This window comes from Melopsittacus undulatus, chromosome 7 (genome assembly GCF_012275295.1).
Source record: "Melopsittacus undulatus isolate bMelUnd1 chromosome 7, bMelUnd1.mat.Z, whole genome shotgun sequence".
In the NCBI taxonomy this organism is placed as follows: Eukaryota; Metazoa; Chordata; class Aves; order Psittaciformes; family Psittaculidae; genus Melopsittacus; species Melopsittacus undulatus.
Window position 1 is genome coordinate 42,226,224 of NC_047533.1, and position 27,260 is coordinate 42,253,483.

General features: G+C 36.1%; 1 protein-coding gene across 1 annotated transcript in view; it reads left to right on the plus strand.

The window, feature by feature from the left end:
* FSTL5 (follistatin like 5) overlaps positions 1-27,260 on the plus strand; it is a 304,494-nt gene that overhangs the window by 88,892 nt on the left and 188,342 nt on the right. Inside the window, exon 4 of the mRNA XM_031048784.2 lies at positions 3,046-3,294. Within this exon, the coding sequence (XP_030904644.1) occupies positions 3,046-3,294 (249 nt within the window). The remainder of the gene's footprint in view (positions 1-3,045; positions 3,295-27,260) is intronic.

Below are 27,260 nucleotides of genomic sequence, written 5' to 3' on the forward strand. Positions count from 1 at the left end.
TGTCACTAGTTTATTTTTAAAAAAAAAGTTTTCCTTATGTCTAAATGTGTTTATTTTTATCTCAGCGTAGCTATTTAATATTTATTGGTTTGCTTACATATTCAGAATTGGGTGCTCTTTTAGTTCAAATTGATATCAAAGTTTTATGTTTGTGAACATTTTGTCACCTCATTTGAAATGGCACAGTTTTTTTATTTTTTTCTGAGTAATCTGATATCCACTAGTTTTGTGAGCTTTTTAAGAAAAAACATTTAAACTTTTTAAATAAATATGATTAAGAAATACTTGAATTACTGCCTAGCTGCTATTTTTCATCAAATACATTAGAAGTACTGCAAGTTCCTAAATTAAAAATGGCACAAAACAGTGCTTGTTGAGCATACTGAAGGCATTAAAAATAACTGAACTTAGGCAAAGACTGAGTATGAAGAAAGAATCTTCTCTCTAATGAAGCCAGTTCAAATTTTACTCTAGACTTCAGTTGAAGGAATTACATGTGCAGTGATATATGCAAATATATGCATTGTTTTTGAATAGTTAATGGTTTAAAATGGAGACATTTATAAACCACTTCATAACAAAGTAATATAGTTTTTCATTATGGCAAAAATCTTGCTTGTCAATCGATGTATATGATTGGTATATGTTGATGTATTGATATTTTAAATGTCAATATATATCATGCAAATCATTCTCATCATTATTCCTCATCTGAAAGTAGCTGTTTTGTATTCAGGCGTCAGATTCAATTATAGTACTAATATGGAAATCCCAAGTGAAGTCTTAAATTGGTTTCTACTTTCACAGCGATATACAGCACAATGCATTGTTTTAGTCGCCACACACCTCTCAATAATTCAGAGCAGCTGTCAGATTGAGATCTTTATCTTCCAATTCAGAAAGTAGAAATAATGATGATCTATGGGCTTTGGCCTCAAACTGCAAAAGTTGTATAATTTCAGAGAAGTCCTGAAATTGTGTAATGACCTGTGCTATAAGGTACTCTTGGACATTGCGAGACCTAATTTGAGGTTAGTGGTAGTAGAAGGAAATTGGATTTACATTCATTTCTGTCAGTTAATGTCTGTTGCTTGTATATCATGGTGATATATTGGCACAAGGAGTGGTATTTTAAAAAACAAACATTTCAAGTCAGTTTAGTGCATGAGCAGTTAAACCCTACTATCAGCCTGATCTGTACTCTTTCATGTGTATAAAAATCATGGTAGTGTAGTTACATCAGGTATACAACATCTGAGGTGAATCTGTAGTCCTTTCAACTTTGTTCTCAAATTGTTATAAATAATGTACTGAAAGCATTTGTCATATTAAAGACAAATGTCATGGTCTTGTGCTTTCTGCAGTGTGTTTGTCTATAGAAAATTTATGCTGTATGAGAAAGCAGAGAATGAAAGCATTGTTGTCTAAGGTCTAGCAGACCTGTAGGCTTGAGAAAAAGTGAGAAGAATTTACTTCTGCCATTGAAGCCAAAAACAAATTCTCAGTGGTTAGAAGCAATATGTGTCAAGCTATGGTACTGACATATTAGCTCTTCAAGAAATGAATGCAGTACTACCAAATTACACATTACCATTTGTTCATGCTATTTTTTACATGGTAGACAAGTGTCATTCAGCTAGGCTGTGAGGAAAAGTATTGCAAGGAATTAGAATACTAGGTGTACATAGTATTTGGGGATCAAGTTCTTTGTTCTGGAAGTTAGAAGTGTACAGCAAGAGAATAAAGTGAAGTAACTATGAAGGGCACTGTCAATTCCCATATTTGAAGGCATTGTACTATTTTATACTTATTTTAGACACAGTTATGGTATTGGAACACTTATATTATTGAAGTTTTGTTAATTGCAATTGAGATTCTATTGTGGTTTTTATGATGGTGTGGTGTTTGATATTTTGGTGTGTTTTTTGGTTATTTTTCTTTTTTTTTCACTTGTCATACCCTTCCTGTCAACAAGAATTTACTGTATAGTTAGTTCAGTGTCAGCCAAGATGTAAACTGAGGCTATACCATGGAAATACTGCTGTTCGCTTAACTTCCCCTTTCATCTAAAGATCTGCTACTGACCTCAGCACTTATGCCACTTAAGGTGGCAGCAGCAGAGAGAGGATAGAAAGTGGATAAACAGCTTTTGTAGCCTAATGTAGATGATCTGTTTCCATGTTCTAGGAGCAGAAAGAACTGGGATTTGTAGCCAGCAGAAGCTCCTTTACCTCTACTGTAGTTCTCTTAAACCTCTGCTTGTTATCCAAATCTCACTAGTCTTATTGAAACACAAGAGTCTTGTTTGACTCCTAGCCAGCATTCACTTGATATGGCAGTCCTGCTCTTCCACCATGCTCTGTTCCCTGAAATGTCATTGTCTTGTCACCCACAGAGGTTTGGGTGTTGTTTTTTTTTTTTGTTTGTTTGTTTTTGTTTGTTTGTTTGTTTTCCCCACTTCTCCCTTCTCCATGTTGGTTAAGAGCCTTGTCCCAGCTCTCGTCAGTCTTATGTATCAGTCTAAGTGTGTGAGTGCCTGTCAGAAACCAAGCAGTGTCTGGAGGGCACTCTTAGTTACATGGATTAGTTTTGGGTAGTCCTGTGGGGAGACGAATTGAACTCAGTCATCCTTAGGGGTCCCTTCCAACTGAAGATACTCTGTGATCTAAATTCTAGAGGATGCACTATTCTATTACATGCAGTGGCATAGCAATCCTAAAGTGACAAGCTGCAACATGCATTTAAAAAGACGTGATTTACTATGTTTTTTTCTTAATGAAAAGTAAATCTTCTTACTAGATGTTGCTCTTAATTACAGTTAATTTAGGACATGAAAATGATCACTAGTGTCCCCAGTCATGTTAATGAGATTAAATCAGTTTCTTTTCAAACTGACCTATGTTAAGCATTAGTCAAGGATGTAACAGGATATATTCTCACTTCATTTACATTATCCAATACTATTTATATCTTGCATGCAGTTAAACAGAATGTATCTAATATATCAAATTTTTTTGTTTGTTCTTTTGGTGTTTTTTTTTTTAGGTCTTACGGGTCAAGATAGCCATTTTGGATCATGTGAGAACAAATACTGCGGCTTGGGTAGGCACTGCGTTGTGAATGGGGAGACAGGCCAAGCTGAGTGTGTGTGCATGGAGCACTGCAAACCGCATTACAAGCCTGTGTGCGGTTCTGACGGAGAATTCTATGAAAACCATTGCGAAGTGCACAGGGCTGCTTGTCTGAAAAAGCAAAAGGTCACCATTGTACACAATGAAGATTGCTTCTTCAAAGGTAAGCACAGCTGAACAATACCTGGAATATTGCTATCAGCATGTGTTTTCAAGCAGCTCAGTTAAAGCTCTGTAGAGGCTGCACTGAGTGTACAGTGAATAAATGACTCGGTAAACACAATAAGTATCTTTCTCCAGAGATATCTTATGGATTTTTGTTTTTCCCCCCCCCCTCCCCCCCTTTTTATTTGTACTCAGTGCTTTGGGAAATCACCTCTTTTAAACCTGAACAATCCAGTTGTCTCTTGGAAATTAATCCACAGTAGCTTGTCTTAAAAATGTGGCTCTGTTGACCTCATTCATCTGACTGTACTTACAGTCCCAAAGCCCGAAGGATATTAATCTCTGTTACATGATAAACAGATTCAGATTTGAGAGGGGTTTTGTAAGGCTGCAGGACCTACGCTTGTGTTTGGCATTGAAACTGATATACCAGCAGTTTGTTCATGGCTAAATGGGTCTTCCTTGCTTTGAATTTGGACAGTGAAGAGTTTACTTGGGTGTTTACTGAAGCATGTAAGTTTAGCTACTTTTTAATCTTCTGAAGCTGAGAGATGCTAACCTGAATGTTGGGAGATACACCTTCTGTTAAGCATGTTATTGACTAAAGATGTCAACAATTGCCGCTTGCTCTTTTTTTACGTCCACCTTGCAGGTTTCTGGAACTTTGCCAATACACACCCTGTTTAAACATGTTTGAATACTTGGACAGATTTACAGCATGTTTGTACTGGTTACAAGTGGCAGATGGCTTTGGGGGTGGTGGTGGTGAGGAAATATTTTTAAATAAGGGCATTTTTGATGAGCCTACCTAGGGGTTGAATTAATTCATATTCTTTTTAAGCTGTTCTATTTTTGTTAACATTATGTTGTAGATATAGTTGCATTTTCAGTCATAGCAACTAATAGCTACTACCACCACAGAGAGAAGTGTAGTGAGATATTTCCCTTAAATGAATTCACTTTTGTAGGGAATACTGATTTAAATTACAATATGCCACTTAAATTTTAATCTGAATTTTCAAAATTGTATTCTTGTATAAGGTTGTTCAAGTGGAACTAATTAAAAAAAATCAAAGTTGAATTTTTCACTACGTTTATGGTTGAGGAATTGTCCTTTAAATGAAAAGTTGGTGGTCTTTTAATCAAATCCAAATAACTCAGGTCATGCACAAATTCAAGTATCTTTATTATTATGAAGGGATTTGTATACAACAATGGAATGCGAGGGGTTGGTGGAGGCACAGGGAACCCACCAAAAAAAAGCCAACTTTAGTCAAGAACTCAAGAAAAAAAATATAATGTATGCACAACTGGACTTTAGGTAATTTTTTCTTGCTGAGTAAATGGGGTGACTGCCAAGGTGAAGTGTCTTTCCTCCTTTGCCTACTTCAATTGACATGTTAAGCTCAGCAACTTTGAAACATATTAAGGGACAGGGATTCATGGATTAAAGAGAGGGGATGAAAATCTTGTAAAGGGGAATGCACTTGTAAGTAATAGTGAAAGTTTAGGTAGTGTTCTGAGGTAGTGGAAAATTAAAGTTTGATTTTAAGAGTATAATATATGGGGCTTGTTCAAGAACTCTCTTGTGTCTTAACAATCACAGTCTTTTAAAAAAAATCTTTTTTTTTGATGACACAGTACTCACAGAGCAAATGACAGTAACAAACACTAAAATGCTTAGATTCAGGGAGCTGATTTCTTTTCTTCAGTGTGCTATATACAATACAAATAAGCCTTGAGCATGTTTGTGAAAAACTGTAGTGTTTTTTTTTTGTTAGTTTGTTTTTTCTGAGGGAGGAAAATGTAATGAGATCTATTTACTGAAATGGAAAGTGAGACAGTATTTTAGCTACAACCTGATCACTCTCAGGGGTGTCAGGAAGGCATTGCCACATGTCCTCCTTGTTAGTTTAGCTGGCGTCCTTCAGCACAGGTGATTGATTTCATGTCAATGAGCTGCTTCTGAGACCAGAAAGATCAAATAAAGATCTTGCGTTCAGAAAACAAATATTAAGAGCTTTTTTTTTAGTCTTTCACAGAATTCTTTATTAAAGGCTAGTCTGAATATGGGGTGGGGAAGGAGGGAAAAGAGGTTTGTTGTGCCTACGAGATTCTGTTACATGATATGGTAGTCACAGTGACTATACAATGATTGCAATTAAATGCTGATTTCTGGTGTATTGCTAATCTGGTGGGGTTTTTGTTTGGTTGGTTTAGTTTTTTGAGGGTTTTTTTTGTTATTTTTTGTTTTATCTGTTGCTTTATATTTACCAAGATCATGCTTTGGGTCTTTTGAGTTTCAAATCCTCATACAGGGTGATCTTTTTCCTTTTTCTTCTGAGGGAAGGTGGAAGAATATTTATTCATGCATAAATTTTAGGTTTTAGACATTATGGTGGTATTGAGTGCAAAGAAATACACCTTATTGAAAGAAGTAAGATTACCAGAAAACACTTCAGTATTCTGTGTTTGGAGAATAAAATTTTATAAGCAGATGCTCCATATACCTAATTAAAATTACAATAGCAGCTACGTAGCTGTAATTATTTAAATAATACATCTTATAACGGAATAATTTATAGTTTATCTGAAACATCATGAGGTCTACTTAGTGATTTGAAAATTGCCCTTTTAAACACTTGATGAGTGGAATTAAAGGATCGACTTGCTAAAGGGAAGAGATCTTTGGTTTATATGTGAAAACTCTATTAACGTCACTGGGAAAAGTGTGTGTTGCCCAAGTTCAATGTGAAACAGCATATACACAAAGAGTAAGGTCTGAAACATTTGATAAATGTGTTTTGAGGTACTGAAAGCTCCCTATGTCAGAGCTGTACTTTCCTGATAGGCTGTTTTTCTAAGCTGAAACTTCAGGTTCTTGTCCCATTGTAGGCTGAAAGGTGGTGCAGGTAAACTTGGAACAGTTAATACACAAATTGTTCTGTGACTGACATGGGTACACCCAGATTCACTGTACTCCTTCCTTTTACTTTGTCACTAGCTGCCTTTATTGCCTCACACTGACTTAAATGTTTTTTCCCAATTATGTGCAGAACACAGGCGTAAAACAGTAAATTAAGTGAAAAGTTTAAAGTAATCCCTTTCTTTTCCTGATGACTGGGCTATTATGCAAACTGTACATTTTAGACATGGATCAGGATAATGGCCATCCTAAATTAGGAGTTACTTTTTCTTCACTCTTGGTGCATTTTTTCTGTCATTCGCTTATTGGTATTTCATGATGTCTTGCATTGGACACTGAATGATGTTTCGTAATGGCTTGGTTAGATGTTGGCTGTGACTCTTTGAGTTACTCAATAACCTGTCTCAATTTCTTCTGGCATAGAGGCAAAATGTACTGTGCAGGGAAGTTAATTACTTCTAGATCCATAGAAAAGAGGATTATATTGAAAGTGTTTCCTATACCAGTCCTCTGTTTTCCACCTGTGAAGTCCAGTGTCCTGTGACTTGATGTTGGAGAATTTAAGTTCCACAATCCCTCTCAGAGGTGCTCTCAGGCCTTAACAGTCTAAAAATGTTTTGAAATATTTATTCTAAGAATGTAAAAGGCCTCTTTAGGAAATACTTTGTCATCTGAGGAACTTTCTGTGTAAGAATGATCTCAAATTATTTTTTTCACCTGCTAGAAGAAGGAAAGAATGGGGAAGTGAACAGCTGGCTTGCTGATAGCAGCTTGTGGCTTTATTTTTAATTCCTGAACAGAATACAGAAGAAGATGTCCTGGTTTCAAGAAAAGAGAAAGCAAAGGAAAGAAAATGATAGAGTTGGAGGTAAAGAGCAAGTATTTCAAAGAGGCAAAAAAAGGGGAAAAAAAAAGGGATAAATAAGTGCCAGGATGATGAGTTCAGTGGTAGGAAGAAGAGGAAATGTAAATTACGAACTGAAGAAAATACTGCTGACAGAAATCAAAGTTCAAAGCTTAGATTATTCATTAGATTGATGGTCTGAGCTGGGAAGTGTAATATGTTAATGCCATCTTCTTTTGGCACCACTTTTGCTGGCTTGCTGACTACATAATTCTCTGGCTAGGTTGCTTCTGCATGCTTTCTGCTTCCAGTGTTGTGGCTGTTCTCAAGCCATACACTCTTGCATTTCAGAGAAGCTTATTGTTTAATACGAGACAAGAAATCCAACCATGTGGCTAATGCTGTGCTTGGTACTTTTGTATAACCCCTTTTTAGTTCCCACTAGTCATAGCTTTAACAAGCCCCAGAGGGTGGCAATTCAAATGGACTAGAATTGCTTTACCTGCAGCACTATCTTCATTCTGTGAAGTGGCACTATGAAATTAATGGGTTTGTGATGAGTTTAAAGGTCTGGAGGCATTATTATTCTTTGTCTTGTAAAAAATTCAGTTCTGTGGGACAGTGTACTTGAGGGTGAATGCCTCATACTGAATGTCAAATAAGCTTCAGATATATTTTCTTGTATGTGTTAACTTCAGTTACATCATTTTCTTAAATCCAGGCCAGTAAATCTAAATAAGAGACTAAAACTTCCCCATGAGAAAATTAATCTTACAATTTTTTTCACCCTGAGCTTCTTGTACATTTTACATTAAATCTAATTCTACACAGTGGTATACCAAATCATTATTACGAACCACAATTTACTAGAAATCCTCAGGAATGCAACACATATTTCTATGTACTATGAGTTTTATAGACTGTTTCTGGAATAAAGGTTACTTCAGATATAAGCTTTTTTACTTATAAGTAATTTCCATAATATCTGTATGATATTAAGATTATTTTAATTCTCTATTTTTGTCTCACTTTTCATTTGGTGAAGCTTTTAATTTGTTAAACCGTCTGTGAGCATCAGATTTCTTACTACTATTGCTAAAATCTCTAGATTTCTGAAGACTGCTATAATACTTGCTTTTCAGCCTGTTCCCAAAAGAGAAAACAGAAACATAGGTAGGAAAGTTTGCTGCTGATACAAAGTTTTTTAGGGTAATGAGGATAAGAGCTGACAATGCACCATTCAAAAGGGGTATGGGAAAACTTGAAAGCATTCAGAAGACAGCAGCAAGAGTGATACGTACTAACTGGCTTAGAAGGGATATGAAGGAGACTTACAGAATCATCAGGGCATGCTGAGGGTGTGTATGGGTAGACAGCTTTCTATTCCAGTAAAAATGGAAAATTAGCAAATAAGTTTTGGTGTCTGTTTTGTACACACCAGTTCTCATGAGTAAAAGCAACACAGGGTTTCACAAGCAGACTTTGCAAATCCTTGGAGGGAAAGGCTGTAGGCTTTTTCTTTTGAAAGAAGCCTGAAGCGAGTTGAAATGAACTAAATCCTATGTCACAGAAAAGATCTAGAACACCTGTTTAGCCTCTCCAGTGACTGCAACAGAATTATGTTGAAATTTTTTTGGGGGGGTTTCTTTTGCTTATTTTGGTTTTGTGATTTGTGCCCTAGGTGAGTGTGGTCATAGACTGATTCCTAAAATATTGAAACATTAATTTAGAAACATTGACATTTATTTAATCTCATTTGCTGTTCAGATACTTCAGAAGTAAGCGTATAAGTCTCTGTTATCAATTTCACTTGAGGATATATTTAATCTGGTCTTAAATCTTGTACACTCATAATTTAATGTTGATCATTAGACAGTCTTTCAAAATAAATTTAGGATATGTTAATTATGTTCAGGTGCAGTATTTTCACTGCAAAATCATTTTTTTCCTGAAGATGTCTTTGTTTTTTTCTCTGGCTTCTTTATTTAAGTCCTTAAAACGATCATTATTATACTGTGTGAAAACTTGGATTCTTGCAGATAGCATGCACCCTTAAGGTTGCTGCTAATAAACTCTCAAGCTTCAACTGTCACGCCAGATGTATATTTAACGTAAACTGGATTATTAAAAGAAATATGAAAATTCTTTCAGAACTCTATCACAAGAATAGGATTAAGAAAGATTCTGCTTGATCTTAAAACATGTTTGATAGAGCATAGGAATTATTTCACTAATACTAGGAATTCAGCCCACAATCTGTATATGTTCACTTTAGTGCAACACAATTTAAAATTCTCAAGTATGAGTTAATGCAGGGATTGTATATGTTTTTACCTGTTAGTAATTACACATTGACAAGAGTGTTAAGGCAGGCTTATATTCTGGTTCTTTCAGTGCTTTGTTGGAAAGAGATGCTCTAACCAATGGAAAACTGGTTCTTTTTATTGCCCTTTAAAACCATGAGCTAAATTTTAGCACTCTTCCTCTCATCTGCTGTCCCCACCTGATTCATTTTTTTTAAGTTGCATTGCTCATAAGATTTGGAAGACTGTCATTTTTCCTCAAACATCTGTGGAAGATTTGTCACAAAATTGCCCACAACTGTCTTAAATAATGCAAACTAACAGGTGCAAGGCCTATGTATTTAATATCAGCTACCGAGTCTTCAAGAGTAAAGTTGAGTGCAAGATACCTATCATAATATGCATATCACATTTGATTTAAAAAACTAAACATCCAACATACCCTGCATTCGTTGCTGTTGGTGATGTACTGCTTTGGAACTAAAGCCAAGAACTCTTCTCTCTTCCTCCCCCTTTGAATTAAATCCATACTTCTAAAATGTAGGATGGGACAGTGACAAGCCTCAAACACATTATAGGGGGTTTTCTTGACTGTCTAAAGACATACTGCAAATACATCTCATTTTTAGTAGCTGGAGCAGTCCCAGTCTTTGTATATTAATTCCTTCAACACTGGAATAAATGTGTTAATAAGCTCTAACCTATTATGTGTTCTGCATTCATATAGTGATGAGGAATTGGTGTTCGCCAGTTAATCGCTGTACAAAACTTAATGAAGTTTAAAATTGCTTCTAGGGGTGTCACTGCTGTTTATTACCTCACAAAGAAATGGGACTATGGACATCATGGGTTTTCACTGATAGAAGAACTGATTTTTTTTTTTTTTCTGCTTCCAGTAATGATGTTGAATCTGCTCACAGGAGCTGCATTTTTACTGAAAGCTGCATTCTAAAATCTTATCAAGTCACTGAATCAGACAATCAACATTTTAAATGCAGGTGTGATTACCCAGGTTGTCTGTTTTCTTAGTGTACAAGGCAACTCATTTCCTGTTTATGATAGTATAGTCTACTTAGAGACTGTATGAGCTTCAGGAATTTGAATGAAGCTACATTTAGTGCTTTGTGTTTTGTTGAGGTGTTTTGTGTTGTTGTTTGCTGTTCTATCCCCCTCTCCCCCTTCTCCAAGTAAATTGGAAAGCGTGCTGAAAGGTAGAAAAAAGAAATAGTTTTAGTGATACCCTTTTTTTCTGGTGGCTTAAAATGGAGATCCTCTGTTTGAGTGAGCAGTTTCATAAATGCTTATGACTCCTACCTGTTTGCCAAGTAGAGTACAATAGTTCTTCCAAATCGATATACCTGAATAATATATACTAGAAAAAGAAAGAACCTTGAGACCTCTTTCATGAGGTTTGCATATGTTGCTCATTCTTGCTCTAATTTAAGCTATTCTTAGACATGGTGTTTTTTGTACATTGAATGAAGTGCCTCGTTCTCTTTCTTTTACCATAACAATTACCCCATAAAGTTCAAGTTTTCAGTTCAATTTGCATTTGATTGAATAGTACAACAGTAGTTATTTCTAAGTGTTTATTTATAGAAGCAGATAATGTGCAGCTATCTGTTTTATAATTTCTTCTACACAAGGGACCATGAAGGCAGAGGGACGCTGTGGCATGGTACTGCTATAATGAGAAGTTAAATGGATGAGCCAACAAAGTGCCCTTGTGATAAAGAGGGCTAATAGTACCCTGGGCTGCAGTAGACAATGCACTGCCAGCAGATTGAGGGAAGTGATCATTACTGATGAGGTCATACCTGCAATATTGTGATCAGTTCTGGGCTCCCTAGTACAGTAGAAGACATAGACATACTGAGAGAGTCCACTGAGGGACCACAAAAGGACTGGAGCACCCCTTCTATGAAGGGCAAGGATTGTTCAGCCTGGAAAAGTGAAGGCTTGGGGGATCTCATCAATGTATATATATACCTGAAGGGAAGGTGCAAAGAGGATGCAGCCAGGCTCCTTTCAGCAGTGCTCAGTGCTCGGACCAGAGGCAAAAGACAAAAAGAGAAACATAAGAGGTTCTGAATGCAATAAGAAACCACTGGAGTCTTTTCTCTCTTTCTTTCTTTCTTTCTTTCTTTCTTTCTTTCTTTCTTTCTTTCTTTCTTTCTTTCTTTCTTTCTTTCTTTCTTTCTTTCTTTCTTTCTTTCTTTCTTTCTGTCTTTCTGTCTTTCTGTCTTTCTGTCTTTCTGTCTTTCTGTCTTTCTGTCTTTCTGTCTTTCTGTCTTCTCTCTCTTTCTGTTTTCCCTTTGTTTCCCTTTGTTTCTTAGCTGTGGAGGTTACCAAGCAGAGGTTACCCAGAGAGATTGTGGAGTCTTCCTTCTTCGACATATTCAAAACTGACTGGACATGGTCCTGGGCAGTGAGCTCTAAAGTGGCCCTTGAGCAGAGTGATTGTACCAGTTGACCTCTGAAGGTCCCTTTCAACCTTAGCTGTTCTGTGATTCTGTAGAGCAGTGTCTCAAAAAAAATATTCTTACTTATGTCTTTGGCGTAATTTTGAAGGGGCAGAAAGTAGCATGCAGTGCTACAAGCCAACTGGTAGTTTCCAGTACCACTGTGGGAGAATTGGAGAGAAGAGAGGAAAAGAAACAGAAATGGAATTCTGACAAAGGTGTGATCAGTGGAGAAGTAGCATTAAAGTTCTACTAGTTCCTTCTTTTTAATCTGGTAACTTCGGCCTGCTCTTGCAACTATGACACAGCAAATCACAGGATAAATTTTCTTTGCTCTCCTCTTGCTAATTCGTGTTGTAAATGAAAGTATTGACAGGACGCTAGGAATACAAGGATTGTGCAAGTATGGTTCAAATAATCTCTGTATCCTCAACTTCTATGCTCATATGGCCCTTAAAAAGGTCTTTTGGAAAAGACAGAAAACTACTACACACCTTTTTGTGGCACTCTAAAATAAATATTGGTACTGTCTGATATTGAGGGTACTAAATGTGATCAAAACTGGAAAAGCAGGTCACAGTAGTCCATGATGTAGCCACACAATGACTGTATATACGGTATTAAAACTTATTGCTGCCAATTATAATTAGTTATTCTTATCAAATCCAGTTATTTTAAAATATCAAATAGGGTAGTATGGGATAGTGAAAATTGTTACACAATAAATTTAAACTGTTTTGTCATGTTTGTAGTAAACAGGAAGTTGTTTTTAGGCAGATGTTTGTTTAGAATAATAACTAAGCATTAAGCTAATGCACATTGGTTTGTCTAATGCAAACTTTTAAATTTTTTTTCATTGAAATAATGTCAGATTTATTAAGTCTTGTGGGAAATTTGATGGAACACATAGTTGGCCTTTAAAAATCATTAGCAATTGGATACATATACAAGGCATTGGCATAACTGGAATTCAGGTTGGCTAGTATATGGTATACCAACTGAAAAAAGCACTGGTTTCTTTTACAAACACTGGAGAAATACAACCATGTAAAAATGATCCTAAATTTCCATTTTAGACTCCAGTAGCTAATAATTGATGGGGAAAGTAAATCTACAGTGGGTAAAAGCTGCCTTTTGCAGTTTGCCTCTCAATCCCTTAACAGAGTAGTAGAAATATTTCTGTGTTCACAGTAAAAAGAAAACAAACTTGGGAAAGTAGTGTTACCTTTTTAAGGTAATTTGCTTGCTTTTAATGTGTAGTGCTTCAGTGGAACTTGAGAAATTGAATATGTTTCAAATAACTTAATTTACATAGTTGGCAGTACCTAGTTTAGACAGAATTCTATCAATTCCTGTAAATATTGTAGGGTTTTTTTTCATATTGCTTGTAATCTGCTAGAAAATGGAGAATATAAGTGATGCTATTCAAGAGCTGGACACTTCCAAAATAAAATTTTTAGTAGATCACTACCTAGATAACTTCAAATTTTCCCCTTTCTTTTGTCACATCTTGTGACTAGAACACATTGAGGAATAGAGGTGACTTACACCTCCATCCATGCTTGTGATGACAACTATCACATTGTCATTAATTTTCAAAGTTGTGGTATGGGCAAGAGTGAGAAGTGATCAGAAAATATTTAGCTACAAGCAGTTTCTAACAGAAGAAGACTTGGGTGGTATACTCTGTTAATTGCATCAAACAGGTAAATAAGTGAAGTAACATGATTTAGATAAACATTGTACTGTATATATTCTATTTATTTCCAGGACTTGGAAGTTTTAATGTATTAGATGTATTACGTTAGTTTTTTAAAAAATGTGGTAGCCATCACTAGACAGAAAACAGTGCAAGCAAAAGACAATAATTTGAAGCTTGGCAAGGATCTATAGTAAGTGGAGTGATCCAATGACAGCATTTTCTTTATTTGATATGGAATTGTTTATGCCATACTCCTTTTAACAAAAAGTACAATTAAAATAGAGTGTATTATTAAATTAAGGGAAAGACTTTGTCCTGAGATAAGCTAGACTTGGCTCATATTGAAATTTATATGGGATGGCCCAAAGAATCCTCCAGCTGCAGTTGATTTTAAAAGATAATTTCACAAATTCAAAATAGATAATTTTTGCCACAGTCTAATTTAGTTCTCTCTTTGAGTCTGAACTTCTCCCTTCTGCTGTCATTAAAATTACAGAGCTTTGGTACTGATACTGAAAATTAAAAACTTTAAATAATATAAATTTATTTGTTTTCATGGAGAAACCAGACTGCTTAAAAAAAGTTGAGATTGGAAGATTTTTCTGCTGTCATTGGGCCTTGACAGATGTATTTTTCCTGTTACTCAAGCAAGGAATAAACGAAATTTGATAAATTGGACAATGAAATCTAATTAGAACCTTTAGTTTTCTCTTTATCTGGAATGATAATATGGATTTAATTTAAAATTGTTGAAAGCAAACAGCAGAAATAAAGGAAAACAGATTACAGAAAAGTAGGTTAAACTGTAGCCCAAAGAAATAAGCTAAAGTAAAATTATACAAAAATTTCCACTTGCTACAAGTGATGTTTTATATTTTGCTTGTATTGGCTTTGGGTGCGATTAAATGCTGAGCTGTATGCTGCCAGGGATGTTTGCCTCTCTCAGGGGTGGAACAGATGGTGGAATTATTTTTTTCCTTTTTTTTAAATTCTTTTTCTTTCCACCATTTAGAGACCAAGACAGCTGAATCTCTAGATGTAGTGTTTTTGCCACAGAAAACTGCTGATGTTGGCCTTAAAGCAGTAGAGCTCTTAGCTGTATTCTTAAAAGTGTTATTACTAAAACTCCCAGTAAACCTGCAGTGTATTGACGCTCTGGTATTAGCAGTGCTTTAATACAGATTTCATATCTATTTAATAATGTAACTAGTACAGAATAGAAAAGTGCTACTGACTAATAAAATTGCAGCTTTTCATTTCTTACTAAGCCTTTTTGTCAGGATATTTCACAGTGCAAGGCCAAAGATATGAATTTAGGATTTCCCAGTCATCATTTGACAATTAGAAGAATAACAGAATACTCGAAGGATCTTAACTGAGCTGTTGTTAACATGGAATTTACTTGTGCTTATGATTAATCCCACCTGGAAAATGAGAAAAAAAAGCACTCCTAGAATCTAGTGAAATTACAAGTCTTGTATATCAGTGAAACAATCTTGAAGTGAGAAAAATATCACTATGGTGTTAAATACTTATTATGGTCAAGATGTTGTTTCAGTAGTGCTCCTATATTTAAGACAACTGCTGAATGGATCATTTCTTTGTTATTTTCCGATTCCAGCGTCTCTTTGATAATGGTCCTTGCCATTCACATGGAACATAAAGGCCTTTATTGGTCCCTAATGGTGCAAACTATAGCTGTACAATTATAATTTTCGAATATGAGCTCTGAGCACTCTTAGGTTTGCTGTCATTTTATCACAACTGTAGAAGCATCTTTAAGTGTATTTGCTTAAGCAGATGGTAAATGGCCACACTGGGAATATATCCATCTTTTTTACTGTATGATGAAGTTTTAAAGCAGGCATTTTAGCTGTGGTGGTTGGGAAAACATGCTTTTGTAATAAACGTTGTAAGAAAAAAAAAAAGCTGGTAAAAGATTTTTCCATAATGCTAATTATATGAAATCTGTATATGTATGAGATGCATCAGGAGAAGTGATTTACACTACATGTAAAAATGCTAATGTGTTCTATAATCTTTATTATATTTTTAAATTAAGTATTTTTTAACAGAAATTGGAAAATATGTTTCAAATTTTGTATACAAAAAAGCCTAGTGCTAAGGGTTACTGTTACTCCTTTCTACTTGGAATTGAGGTTTCTCTGATACTGTCATTTCAGTGAGCTCCCAGTTGAAACCTTCCTACTGAGTCTAATGAAGATATGTACATTGAAGCTGGTCGCTTGAAGTATAAGTGGCATATCGTAAGCATGAAAGATGTAAGAAGGAGTCCAATACTGGAGGAAAAACTGGGTTAAAAGTTTGAAATAAACAAGCCTTTTAAACAGAAAAAGTTAGGCAGACTGAGAAATTTGGGGCTGTTCAGACTGGCGAAGGCTCTGCGAAGGCCTCATAGCAGCCTTCCAGCACCTAAAGGGGGCCTACTAGGATGCCAGAGAGGGACTTTTCATCAGAGGCTGTAGTGACAGCACAAGAGGAAATAGGTTTAAAGTTAAACAGGGGGAGTTCAGCTTAGATATAATGAAGAAATTCTTTACTGTGAGGGTGGTGAGGCACTGGAATGGGTTGCCCATTGCCACATCCCTGGCAGTGTTCATGGCCAGGTTGGACGGAGTCTTTGGTGATGTGGTGTAGTGTGACGTATCCCTGCCCATGACAGTGGGGTTGGAACTAGATGGTCTTAACATCCTTTCCAACTCTAACCATTCTATGATTCTATGAACTGGAAAAAATGCTGTTTATTGAAACTGTGCTGTATGTACCAATAATGTGATGTTTCTTGTTGTCTTGAGCTGCCCTCTTGCCTTACTTGCTGATTTTAGTATTCAGGTAGACACTGGAGAAAAACAGTACAGAACAGCAGTAAGGGAGAAATACACTGACAAATATAGTCTTCCACAGGCCTCATGGTTCAAGGACTAACCTTAAAGGTGAGAAGAAACATTACAAAGTTTTTGTTCCAAACCAGCATAAATAAGCTGTTATCAGGGATTTTTCATACACCTAGTTAATAAACCGCTGTATGGCTGTTCCAGTGGCATGTTAGTATTCCTTGATTATTTCCAGAGGTATTGGGGTAGTCTAATATCAGAACAAAATGAACATGCCATCTTAAAAATATTTTTATGGATAACAAAATTAGTTTTCGGAAGTTCATTGCCAACAAGTACCAGATTGCTGACAGTAAGGATTGTAAAGTAATGTGTCATAGATTGCCTGTATGCTGAACTGGGTCTTTTCCTGTCGGTATACCTGAGGAACATAATCCTTAATGGTGCAGGAACCACATCCTTATTTTTACCCTGCTTGCTCAACACATTCCACAGAAAGGATGTTGTCCTGAAATGGTCTCAAGATTTTCCCAAAATGTAAATCCAGAAGCAAGGAATAGCTCCTAGCTCCACTCTTCTAGACATAGGTGTACTCCCACAGTGAACTGGTGCTGCATTTTGTGTAAACTGTTTGCCAAATCATCAGCCTTTCAGAGGTGGTTGACGATCTGGTAAGCACCACAGCTGCTGGTAGTCCCTCACTTATAATGTATATGGTTTACCTGCTTCATATGTTTTATGAATTGACATCACCGATCTGCTAATTTTTAAGAAATTTTCTTGCATGACCCATGCAAACTGTTAAAAACTTTAAAAGTATTCAGCAAATTCTGATGATTTGAAAAAATAAAGTTAGACATGCTTTATGTATCTCCAGTGTTTGTAGAGAACGTGCACTTGCAGGGATTATAGCCACAGCAGTTGTCTTGATACCCTCTTTGTAACTGTACATACATATATAACTTTAATATCAGTTAAAGTCCCCCACTTCTTTCCAAGAAAATAGCGCTTTATAAAGAAAACCAAATTGTTTCTTCATTTTGTCAATTGTTTTACTCTACTTACAAATATTAGTGGTGGTGTTGACCACAGGGCCTAGGTGTGTATCTTAACGTTCTTATTTATCCTTACCCTTATATCGGGTATAGCACATGGAAAAACAGCACAGAAAGGTGGTTGGTGACAGCCAGCATGGCTTCACTATGGGGGAATTCTGACTGACCAATTTGGTGGCCTTTTATGATGGAGCTACAGAACTGAGCACCAAGTGCAGGGTTCTACACCTGGGTCGGAGAAATCCCAGGCACAGCTACAGGTTGGACAGAGAAGAGATTCAGAGCAGCCCTGTGGAAAAGGACTTCTGGGTTTTGGTCAACAAGAAAATGAACCTGAGCCAACAGCGTGCACTTGCAGCCCAGAAAGCCAAACGTATCTTGGGCTGCATCAAAAGGAGCATGACCAGCAGGTGAAAGGAGGTGATCCTGCCCCTCTACTCTGCTCTTGTGAGACATCACTTGGAGTATTGTGTACAGTTCTGGTGTTCTCAACATAAAAAGGACATGGAACTGTTGGAACAAGTCCAGAGGAGGGCCACGAGGATGATAAGGGGACTGGAGCACCTCCTGTATGAAGACAGGCTGAGAAAGTTGTTGCTGTTCAGCCTGGAGAAGAGAAGGCTGCGTGGAGACCTCATAGCAGCCTTCCAGTATCTGAAGGGGGCCTACAGGGATGCTGGGGAGGGACTCTTTAGGGACTGTAGTGACAGGACAAGGGGTAATGGGTTAAAACTTAAACAGGGGAAGTTCAGGTTAGATACAAGGAGGAAGTTCTTTACTGTGAGGGTGGTGAGGCACTGGAATGGGTTGCCCAGGGAAGCTGTGAGTGCTCAATCCCTGGTGGTGTTCAAGTCCAGGCTGGACAGAGCCTTGGGTGACATGGTTTAGTGGAAGGTGTCCCTGCCAATGTGTGGGGGGGTTGGAACTAGATGATCTTAAGATCTTTTCCAGCCCTAACTATTCTAGTATTCTATGATTTTATTTCATATCATGAGCAATCTATGGATAGGGTCAGTCTATTTTGCATACTTGTTTCTGGAAGATGAAAATCTGATTATGTTGACTAAAAAGGGTTGTTTTCCTGAACAGTACTGTTATTTAGATGATCAAAGGATTTGGACTCTCAGGTTCCTTGTGCATGCATTTTTCAGTCTACATTTACAAAGATACTTTTTTCAGTTTTATAAAAATGTTTTCTTAAGTATTGTGAACCTTGAAATGAAAGGAATTTTTAAACTGAAAAGTGAGTAGGGCACAGGTAAGTTTCTAAGTTGGTGCTTGTTTTTGTTAAATTCAGACAGTGCTTTCCTCCTATTTTGACAGAGAAAATGGGACTCTGAAATGATAATTTGGTAGCACAAAAAAAATTATACAGAGTTCACCTGATGAATGGTTCAATATTTGCAGTATTTAATTGCTCTTTTATAATGCACAGTTTAAGGACTTGCACTTTCAGAACAGGCTGAGTGGGGTATTGTTATTTCCAAAAGCCAGATGAGAAATCAAAGAAAAAAGGATCTTAATTCTCTCCCTCTTGTAAGAAAAAGTGAACATACATAAAATTACAAGTAAAGGTTAAATACCTTTATTCTAGTATGTAAGCCTTTTTATTCACTCATTGGACTAATGGAGAAGATGAGTCTCACTTCAGAAGAAGCTGAATGCAAAATTTGTGATAATTACTTGTGCAAATAAAAATTAAAAGGAATGTTCACTGCAAATTCTACCATTGTCACTTTCAGAAGTTTTATTTAAAAAAACCCACAATTTTTTAAAATTGTTATGCTGGCAGAAAACAGATGGGCAAATCTTTTGTTTGCATAAAGCTGAATAGATGCTATACTGTAAATGTAGGATCATAAATCCATACAAGTTGTATAATAAGGCCTAATAACCCTGCAGAAATGGCATCAACTTTTATTTGTTTAAAATATTTGTCTGCAAGTCCATAAAAAAGAAAAGACTTTGCAAAAACACTGCAAATAAAAGCTAAATATTTAGTTCAGAGATCCATCTTTTCACTTAACAAGAACTTTTATAATACAGTGACATTATACAGCCAGAATTTTGACTGATCAAAAAAGGAATTCTTTTTGTAATGTTGAAACACAAGTTTTGGTGGAAAGGTATTAGAAGGGATAATTTGTATTTTCTCTCTAACTTAAACTTGCTGGTTTACTTTTTGCTTTGCAGCACGCTGCTGTGTTTCCTGATCATTGGGAGTGTTGTAGTGTGTGATATTTTTTTGTCCAAATGATTTCCAATAGCTTTTACTTCTTTTTTTTTTTTTTTTTCTCCCTTGTTAATAAAAGCTCAAAGCTGGTGAAAGACTGAGAAACTGAGATATTAAAATTGGGATGATAGAGTCATAGTCCTTAAAATAAACACTCCCCTACCAAAGCCGATAACAACCCAAACAGCCCAAACAGGCAAACCAAAAGAAACAAGAACCCCCTACAAAGGAAGAAAACTGTCAGGCTGGAATTCCTGTCAGAACCAATTCTAAAAAATTTAATCCTACAGGCATTTCACTATTTCATGAACATAAGAGTGTTGACTGCTCCAGTCTGCATCAGCAGGCTGGGTGCTGTCCTTGGTGTTTCAAGTCTGTTACGTTCATGAGATCTGCAGACTTACTTATGCCAGAAAGTAGCCCAGAATAAACCGCTGGTACTAGTGGTTTATCTGAATACAGTATTACTAGATTAAAAAGCATCCTAGAACTGGAGGTCTCACAGTAGCACTGGTATTCACAGTCTACAGTTGTTACTGCATCTTTAATCTTTACTTTGATCCATGAAATCAAGCTAGGTAATGCTCTCTGAAGGCTGAAAATGTGCAGCTGCTCCTTGATTGTATGTGTTTGGGTTTTTTAAGTATCTCTTCATAGGAGAAGTAGAAAACCCGTAGGTGGCTCTGAGCAATAGTTTCTCTTCTGAGCTGCTGGAAAAAAATGTTATTTGTGTGTAAGTGAAAGGCTGTACAATTACTGAACAGCAATTTTATGCATTTCTCACAACTTTCCTAATTTAAGGTTTTGAGGGAGTTTCTCTTAACTTGAAATGTATTTCAACCCACTGACTTTCATAGATTATTAGAGATTTCAGAATGAGCTGTGCTCTCGAAAGTGTTTCTGAATGCTGAGAGGAGGCCATACATACTTTGGTCTGCTTGTTTCAACAAATCACTGTCTTTTGAAGTTTAAAATTACCACATTTGTAACATTAAATTTTTAGAGTTATGTACATTTTAAATACTTCTAAATTGATACTCTGGGAATATTGGCTCAGACCTTCGAAGTGACTTACATCTGGAAGAGAAGTCAATTTTGTTCTTCCCTCTAAATTCATATGCTGATTGGTAATTGAAGAATAGTGATGTTCAGCAGAGTTCATAGGTATTTAATGAATCAAGTAGCGCTAACGCTAGTTTGTGATGGAACAGAATGCAGGGATGGAGATTTCTTCAGCAATGCCATTTCCTGTTGACAGACTTCACTGGTGTTAGCATAGAAAAAAATACAATTTACTGGTACATTTTATGATTTTCCTGCCTGTGAGACTGTTCCAAGTTGAAGAATTTTTTCTCCCTGATTGACTTGGGGGGAGCTGTTTTCTGTCCTGAAGAGGATGCCCTTCCACTGTGTGAAACCACCATCTTCCTGTAGATTTTAGGGAATAAAATCCAGCAGAGATGCTTCAGAGTCTTGGTGTTTTGTTGTTCTGCTTTGTTCTGTATTTTGAAAACTGTGTCAGTGAGTTATTTCCTCTTTTACATGACAAGTTTGACATCTGAGACAAATTGTTGTCACCTCAGTGTCCTGTTCTTTAGTATTCAGGATCTGCTTGGTCTTTTTTAAAGTGTCCTTGATTAAGGTTTTTCCTAAGGTTCAGCTTTTTTTTTCCCGTCTCCAGCAGAATCCCTATGGCTGTAGAAGAAATTGTAATGAACTAGTATTTCAAGAGTTGTTGTGGCAGGCAGCTAAATACCACTGGAAAGTGTTTAGAAAATTATCCCAGCTGAAACCAGGACACAGTGGACTTGTGTTGTTGTGTAAATTGTAATATTGTATTATGCATTGCTGTTTGTTGTGCAGTAGCTGCTGAAGCCTGCGTTATCTGGCCAGTTCCTTTGTGTCAGTGTATATAACTGCCTGATGATGAAAATTCTTAGTTTCTAAGGCAAATTAGGCCACACAGGTCATTATATGTACATACAAACAAACTAGTAAATAATACTAAGTTTATATTTACATATTTACACATATGAATATGTTTACAGTGACACCCTGACTATGGAATTGCGAATGAAAACAATGACAATTTGCCTTCACTAATTAAGCATAATTTTATTTTTATTTTTTTTAAATCCAGAATGACAACTAGTAACCAGAAGAATGTGGTAGTAATTAGTCAACATTCTGCAGATGTGTGCTGTCACAAATCTTTGGACCTGATAGGGAGATGAGAGACACAAACATCATGAGGAAACATATAACACCCAAATGAGGAGGGAGGGGCACACCTAAAAAAACCAACACTCTCCAAAAACCCCCAAGCCAATGAATTTTATCTTCAATGCAAAACATGGCTGTAGTACAGTAGTAGAAATAAAGTTTGAAATAGCTAAGAGGTAAAGAATAGTGGTCTATATGACTGATAAGAGATGGACAAAAAGAAAAATCCCAGATGTTCTTGAAGTTCTTAAGGAAAGAATGAAAATTGTCTTGTTCCTCTGCCTCTTCTCTTACCTTCCACTTTCTCATGCTGTATCAGTGTCCTGAAGTTGCCGTGTTATGCCCCTTCCTTTTAGCAAATACCCATTTGTTACACACTGACTTAAATTCAAAAGAAGGATTTATTTAGAGGAACCTTGATGATTTTACCTTGTGCTGCTGAGACTGAGCATTCATCTCTCTGTTTTGAATCTCTGCAGAAAATATTTTCATCACTATGATGAAAGCTAAATGACCAGTTCACACTTGCCTATGGAAACAGGTTCCTTGATTACCCGATTAGCATTTCTGCAGACAGTAAAAATTGGTCTGCTATGGGCAGTATTTTGAAATGTTTTTGGTGATCTGAATTTTCTTGACTGTTAATAAGATTCAGGAAGAGACATCTAATAGCTTTGGGATGTATTTCAAAATAGAGGCATTTAATAGCAGTTTAACTGCATTTACAGGCAATAGTACCATTTCCTTTCTTAATAGAAAGGGAACCTCTTAAAGGTAGAAACCTATCAATTGAACTGTTTTCAATTTCCTCTGCTGACATCCAGTATCAACTCTCAAATACATTCCATACCATTATAACAGTCATAGCCATTCAGCCAACTTAATAAATATATAATTATTCCCTTAATTCACATTTTGAAAACAATGCCTTTGACATTAGTTTTATGGGATAGTTAATAAAATTTGTTTACATATCTGTAAACCTTTTGCTGATTTATCATAATTTGAGAATGCACAATATTTTGCTTGTGGTTGCAAATCAAACAAATGTTTTCATTGTAATTGAGTTTATATGATTAAAGAAAAAGGAAAAATATAATTCCTGTTAAATTATCTGGTACGTGAAAGTAACATACAGCACTACTAACAACAAGGACAGGACTTTGGTATTTTTGATTTAAAGCCTAGGATGAAAGCTGTCAGTGGCTATCTGTCAGCTGACTTCAGTAGCTCCTTGAGCAACTTCGCATAGAGTTATGCAGCAAACAGTTTAAGTGACTGTCCTAAATTGACCTTATATCATGACCCTGGGAATCACTTAATGGTGTTTGGCTGCTTTGCTGTGAATATTATAATTGAGTTGCATTTCTCAATGGTAAGTCTCAATCTCAGCAAAAAAAGACTTGTTAAGAGATACACCAAAAGATATAGTTGCTGAATTTTCACCAGCTGTAGGCATTATATGATGCATAAAATATTCAGTTCATTTGCACATAATCATTTCAAAAGGATGAAAATATTTAAATTTATAAGTTTATTGTTGACTAAAGAAATATTAGAAATTGCTGTCATTAAAATCTTCAAATTACAAACAGGCAGTAGCAGTGCAAATTTCCCATCCATGCTGTAGCCAGTATACTTCATCTCTGTGACAGAATTAACAGAAGTTCTATACCTGTCTTTGCCTCTTAGCTGAGTTCAAGGGGAGCATTACATTTACTGAAAAATAACTTTGGTAGTGGGTGATCTCTAGGACAGAGACGGACCTTCTGTGCCAAGGGTCAGGCAAGAGGTAAGCTCTGTAGAAAACTGCTGCTGTGTCATGGAAACAGTAATTTGCATTTTTCAGTGGGTAACAACTCATGCAATTCTTTAAACTTTCCATTTCTTCTGCTGGGAACATGAACTATGCTCAGTGGTCTGCCTGAGTCGCATCATTGTTGTGTTTCTATTCTACTTTACTTGCATAGAAAATGGTGGAAGTTGTAGTTATCTTATGTTGAGTCTTCAATAGGAGAAATTGTAACTGCATAGAAATATTAGTAACAGTCAGTAGAAGAGACATGTGACATAGCCAGTTGAAGGCAGAATTGCTGGGGAAGGTCATACGTGTGTGTGCACATGCTCGCATGCACTCTTTTTTTCTCTCCCTTTCTTTTTCATAGAATCACGGATGGTTTGGGTTAGAAGGGACCTTAGAGATCACCTAGTTCCAACCTCACTGCCATGTGTAGGTACACCTTCTAGTAGCCCCATCCAACCTGTCCTGTTAACATTTATTATTGCAGACAGGTATAACATACATGTGTTACTTAGGAGGTCTGCTTTGTTCTGTTGCTGTATGAACTTTATAAACTACAAATTTGGGCAGGTCTGCTGGGGATAGCCTACCTCTAGTTGCTTGACCATGTAAAGTTTAAGACAGCAGCTACCAAATAGCTCCGTAAAGTGAATGTGAGGCATCAAAGTGTCTCAGTTTTTACGTATTCATAGTTTTCCAGACTGGAATTTACAAATGCCATGCTAAAATACATCCTTGTAAATCGAGTTCAGTATTTGAAATAGCTTGAACAAGTGTGTGCAACAAATGAGTTTTGCTGTGTACAATACAGAATTCTCATGCCGAACTAGCAGGTGATTTGTGGATTTACATAGTAAGTCAGTAGGAATGTTTTCTTACAAAAGCCTGAATTAGACTGGAGCAAGTTCTGGTAAGACAGATACACAGCAAAATGCACTATTTGCATGTTCTAAAAAGAAAGGGTTAATACCTCTCTAGCTATATGGACAACAATTTCCAGGAGGGAGGAAGAAAGACTGAAAATGAAGTGTAAGAAGGGGTATCAGTGATGGATGAGCAAAAAAATTTCTCAGGAAATGTGATCAGAGGTCTATCAGGAGGAATGGATGAACCTGTGACTCAGGCAATTCTAATGTAAAGAGCTGCAAAATAAAGTATCTCTGTGAATCAATATGAGGGGGAAAAATTGCTCAATTTAAACCTAGGGAAAAAAGCAGGAAAATAAGTCATGAAAAAAAGTGTTTTCAGACTTGCCAGTTGCAGTCTGCAATACAATTAATTCTACAAATATCGTCCAAGCCTTAAGCCGGGAAAGGGGTTTTGGAATCTTAGGACAAATACTGTGTGATTGATGTACGGAGTGTTTTATGTTTAAAACAGATCTTTAAAAGACCAATTTCTAAGCTCTGAGTCTTTCATGTCATCTTTCACCAAGAAGTAGCAATGCTATTTTGACTAATTAGTTAAGGAAGAAATAGTTATAGAGGTATCCAAGATGTCCCTTTAAAGATTGGTACATTCAAGATCCAAGAATTAAAACAACTGCAGGAAAACTACATGAGATCTTAAATTGCAGAGCTAGTGATTTTCTGTACACTGACACAATCCTTTAGCAGGAATTTGCGATTTATATGTTGCTGATTCATCCGATGAGTTAGTTAAATAAAACACCCTTGAGTTCCTGCTGCATTTAACGTCAATTTTTGATAGCATAATCTGCTTTTGGGCACTGCTGCCTTGAATTTGATGTTGGATGGCAAAACAGACTTTGAAAAAATAATGCAATAGTTTTTATGCTTTTCCCTGTCTTAGACAAGTGAGAAGTAGGTGTCATCACACTCAGGGTTAATTATTTTTTAAAATACTTGTTATATTGAAAAAGTTACTGTCCAAACATAGAAAATACTAGACCAACCTTCTTTGTCAGTGTCATGTTTTTATACGTAGAAAAACATTTAGACTTATTTTTCAGGACATGAACTGTAAAGGGGGAGAAATTTATGAGAAATGTTTCACTAATAAGTATATTTTGGCAACACCTATTTGTTATTCCATGTGCATTATGCAAGGTAAAACTGTTAGCTTTTTGATTTTGAATTAATGATTCACATGATTTTAAAATTGTTTATGAGCTACAAATATCAATGAGTTGGTTATAGTTTCATTTTATGAATTTGAATGTAAAGCACTATTTAATTTGAACTGGTGATCATATATTTAGATTTTGCTTGCTTAGTGGCTTATCACCTGGAGAATACTGTGTTGACGATGTTTCCATACAGAGTATGCTTTTTCATCATGGCAGATTTAATGTATCTGAAGACCCCCAGAAAGTGAATAAGTGTATGTTTTGTGATGTTGTCATGAAGAGTGATTTTTAAATGTTTGCAGAAGGTACTAGGGTTAGTATTGCATAGGAAACTTTAATGCTGCATTTCTGCTGAACAATACAGCCTGGTTTACTGTTTCAGACCCATTTTTATTTATTTATTATAGATTTTATTTGTCATTTCTATGCTTTAGAGAGAGAGGTTATAATTCTACTTAGGTACTTGCTTTATTTTTCATGTCCCTTTCAAAAATTGACTCAGTTTTAGCTGAACCTATTGGTGAGCTTGCGCTGGTGCATGCTCAGTGGAAGGTATGTTTGGCACAAAATGTGCTAATTTGAGATGAAAGGTTTGCACAGAGATCTGTCTTGTTACTAAGTTGGAATTTAAGTAGAATATAGAAGAGAAAAAAAAAGCAAGGCCCCTTCCACTATCCACAGCACTATTGAATTGTACAGCTACCACGAAACTTGCAGTATTTCTTTGAGTGTAATGGCTAAAATAGACACAGCATTAATGGTGATAATTCTGGCACATCCATATCCTCCATGACAAATTCTCGTATATAGCTTTTTAGTATTGGTATCATCCTGTGAAAATCACTGTATGTAAAAGTGTATCTACTCTTACTGACTAGAGGGTGACTAATTGATGTCAATTTTTATCAGTTAAAGTAATCAGTTTACGTTACTGTGCTTGAGAAAACAAGATTCTAATGACAGTCTGTATGCAATATAGTATATATCTGACGTGTGGGACTAACCATTTATATTCTTCTAGGAGCAACTAGGGAAAATATCAGGCCTATATTCCAGTTCTAAAGTATTTAATCAATTCATAACTTTTTATAACGCTATTTCAAAAATTCTGTGCCTTAAAATTGGTAAGTCACAGACGTCATAAAAGCTACGTAGTTTAGGATCACTTGTAAGGAATTAGTAGTTAGATTTTCTTCCTTTTTATTTTTCAAATTGTTTTAAGAAGTAATAATTGACTGTAAGATAAGCTCATGTTCTTTTTATCTGGCAAATATGCACATATTATTTTCAGCAGGATAAACACAGGCAGCATGTAAAATCCTTATGTAAGGAGTCCTGATTTTTGCTAGTGTAGACATTTGAGTTTGGGTTTGGTGTAGTCAGATGTGTAAGTACTATTGAGAGATTTTTTTTTTTCTGATTTCCTAAAATGTATTCATATCTCTGCCATAATGGACCTGTGACTGTAGTG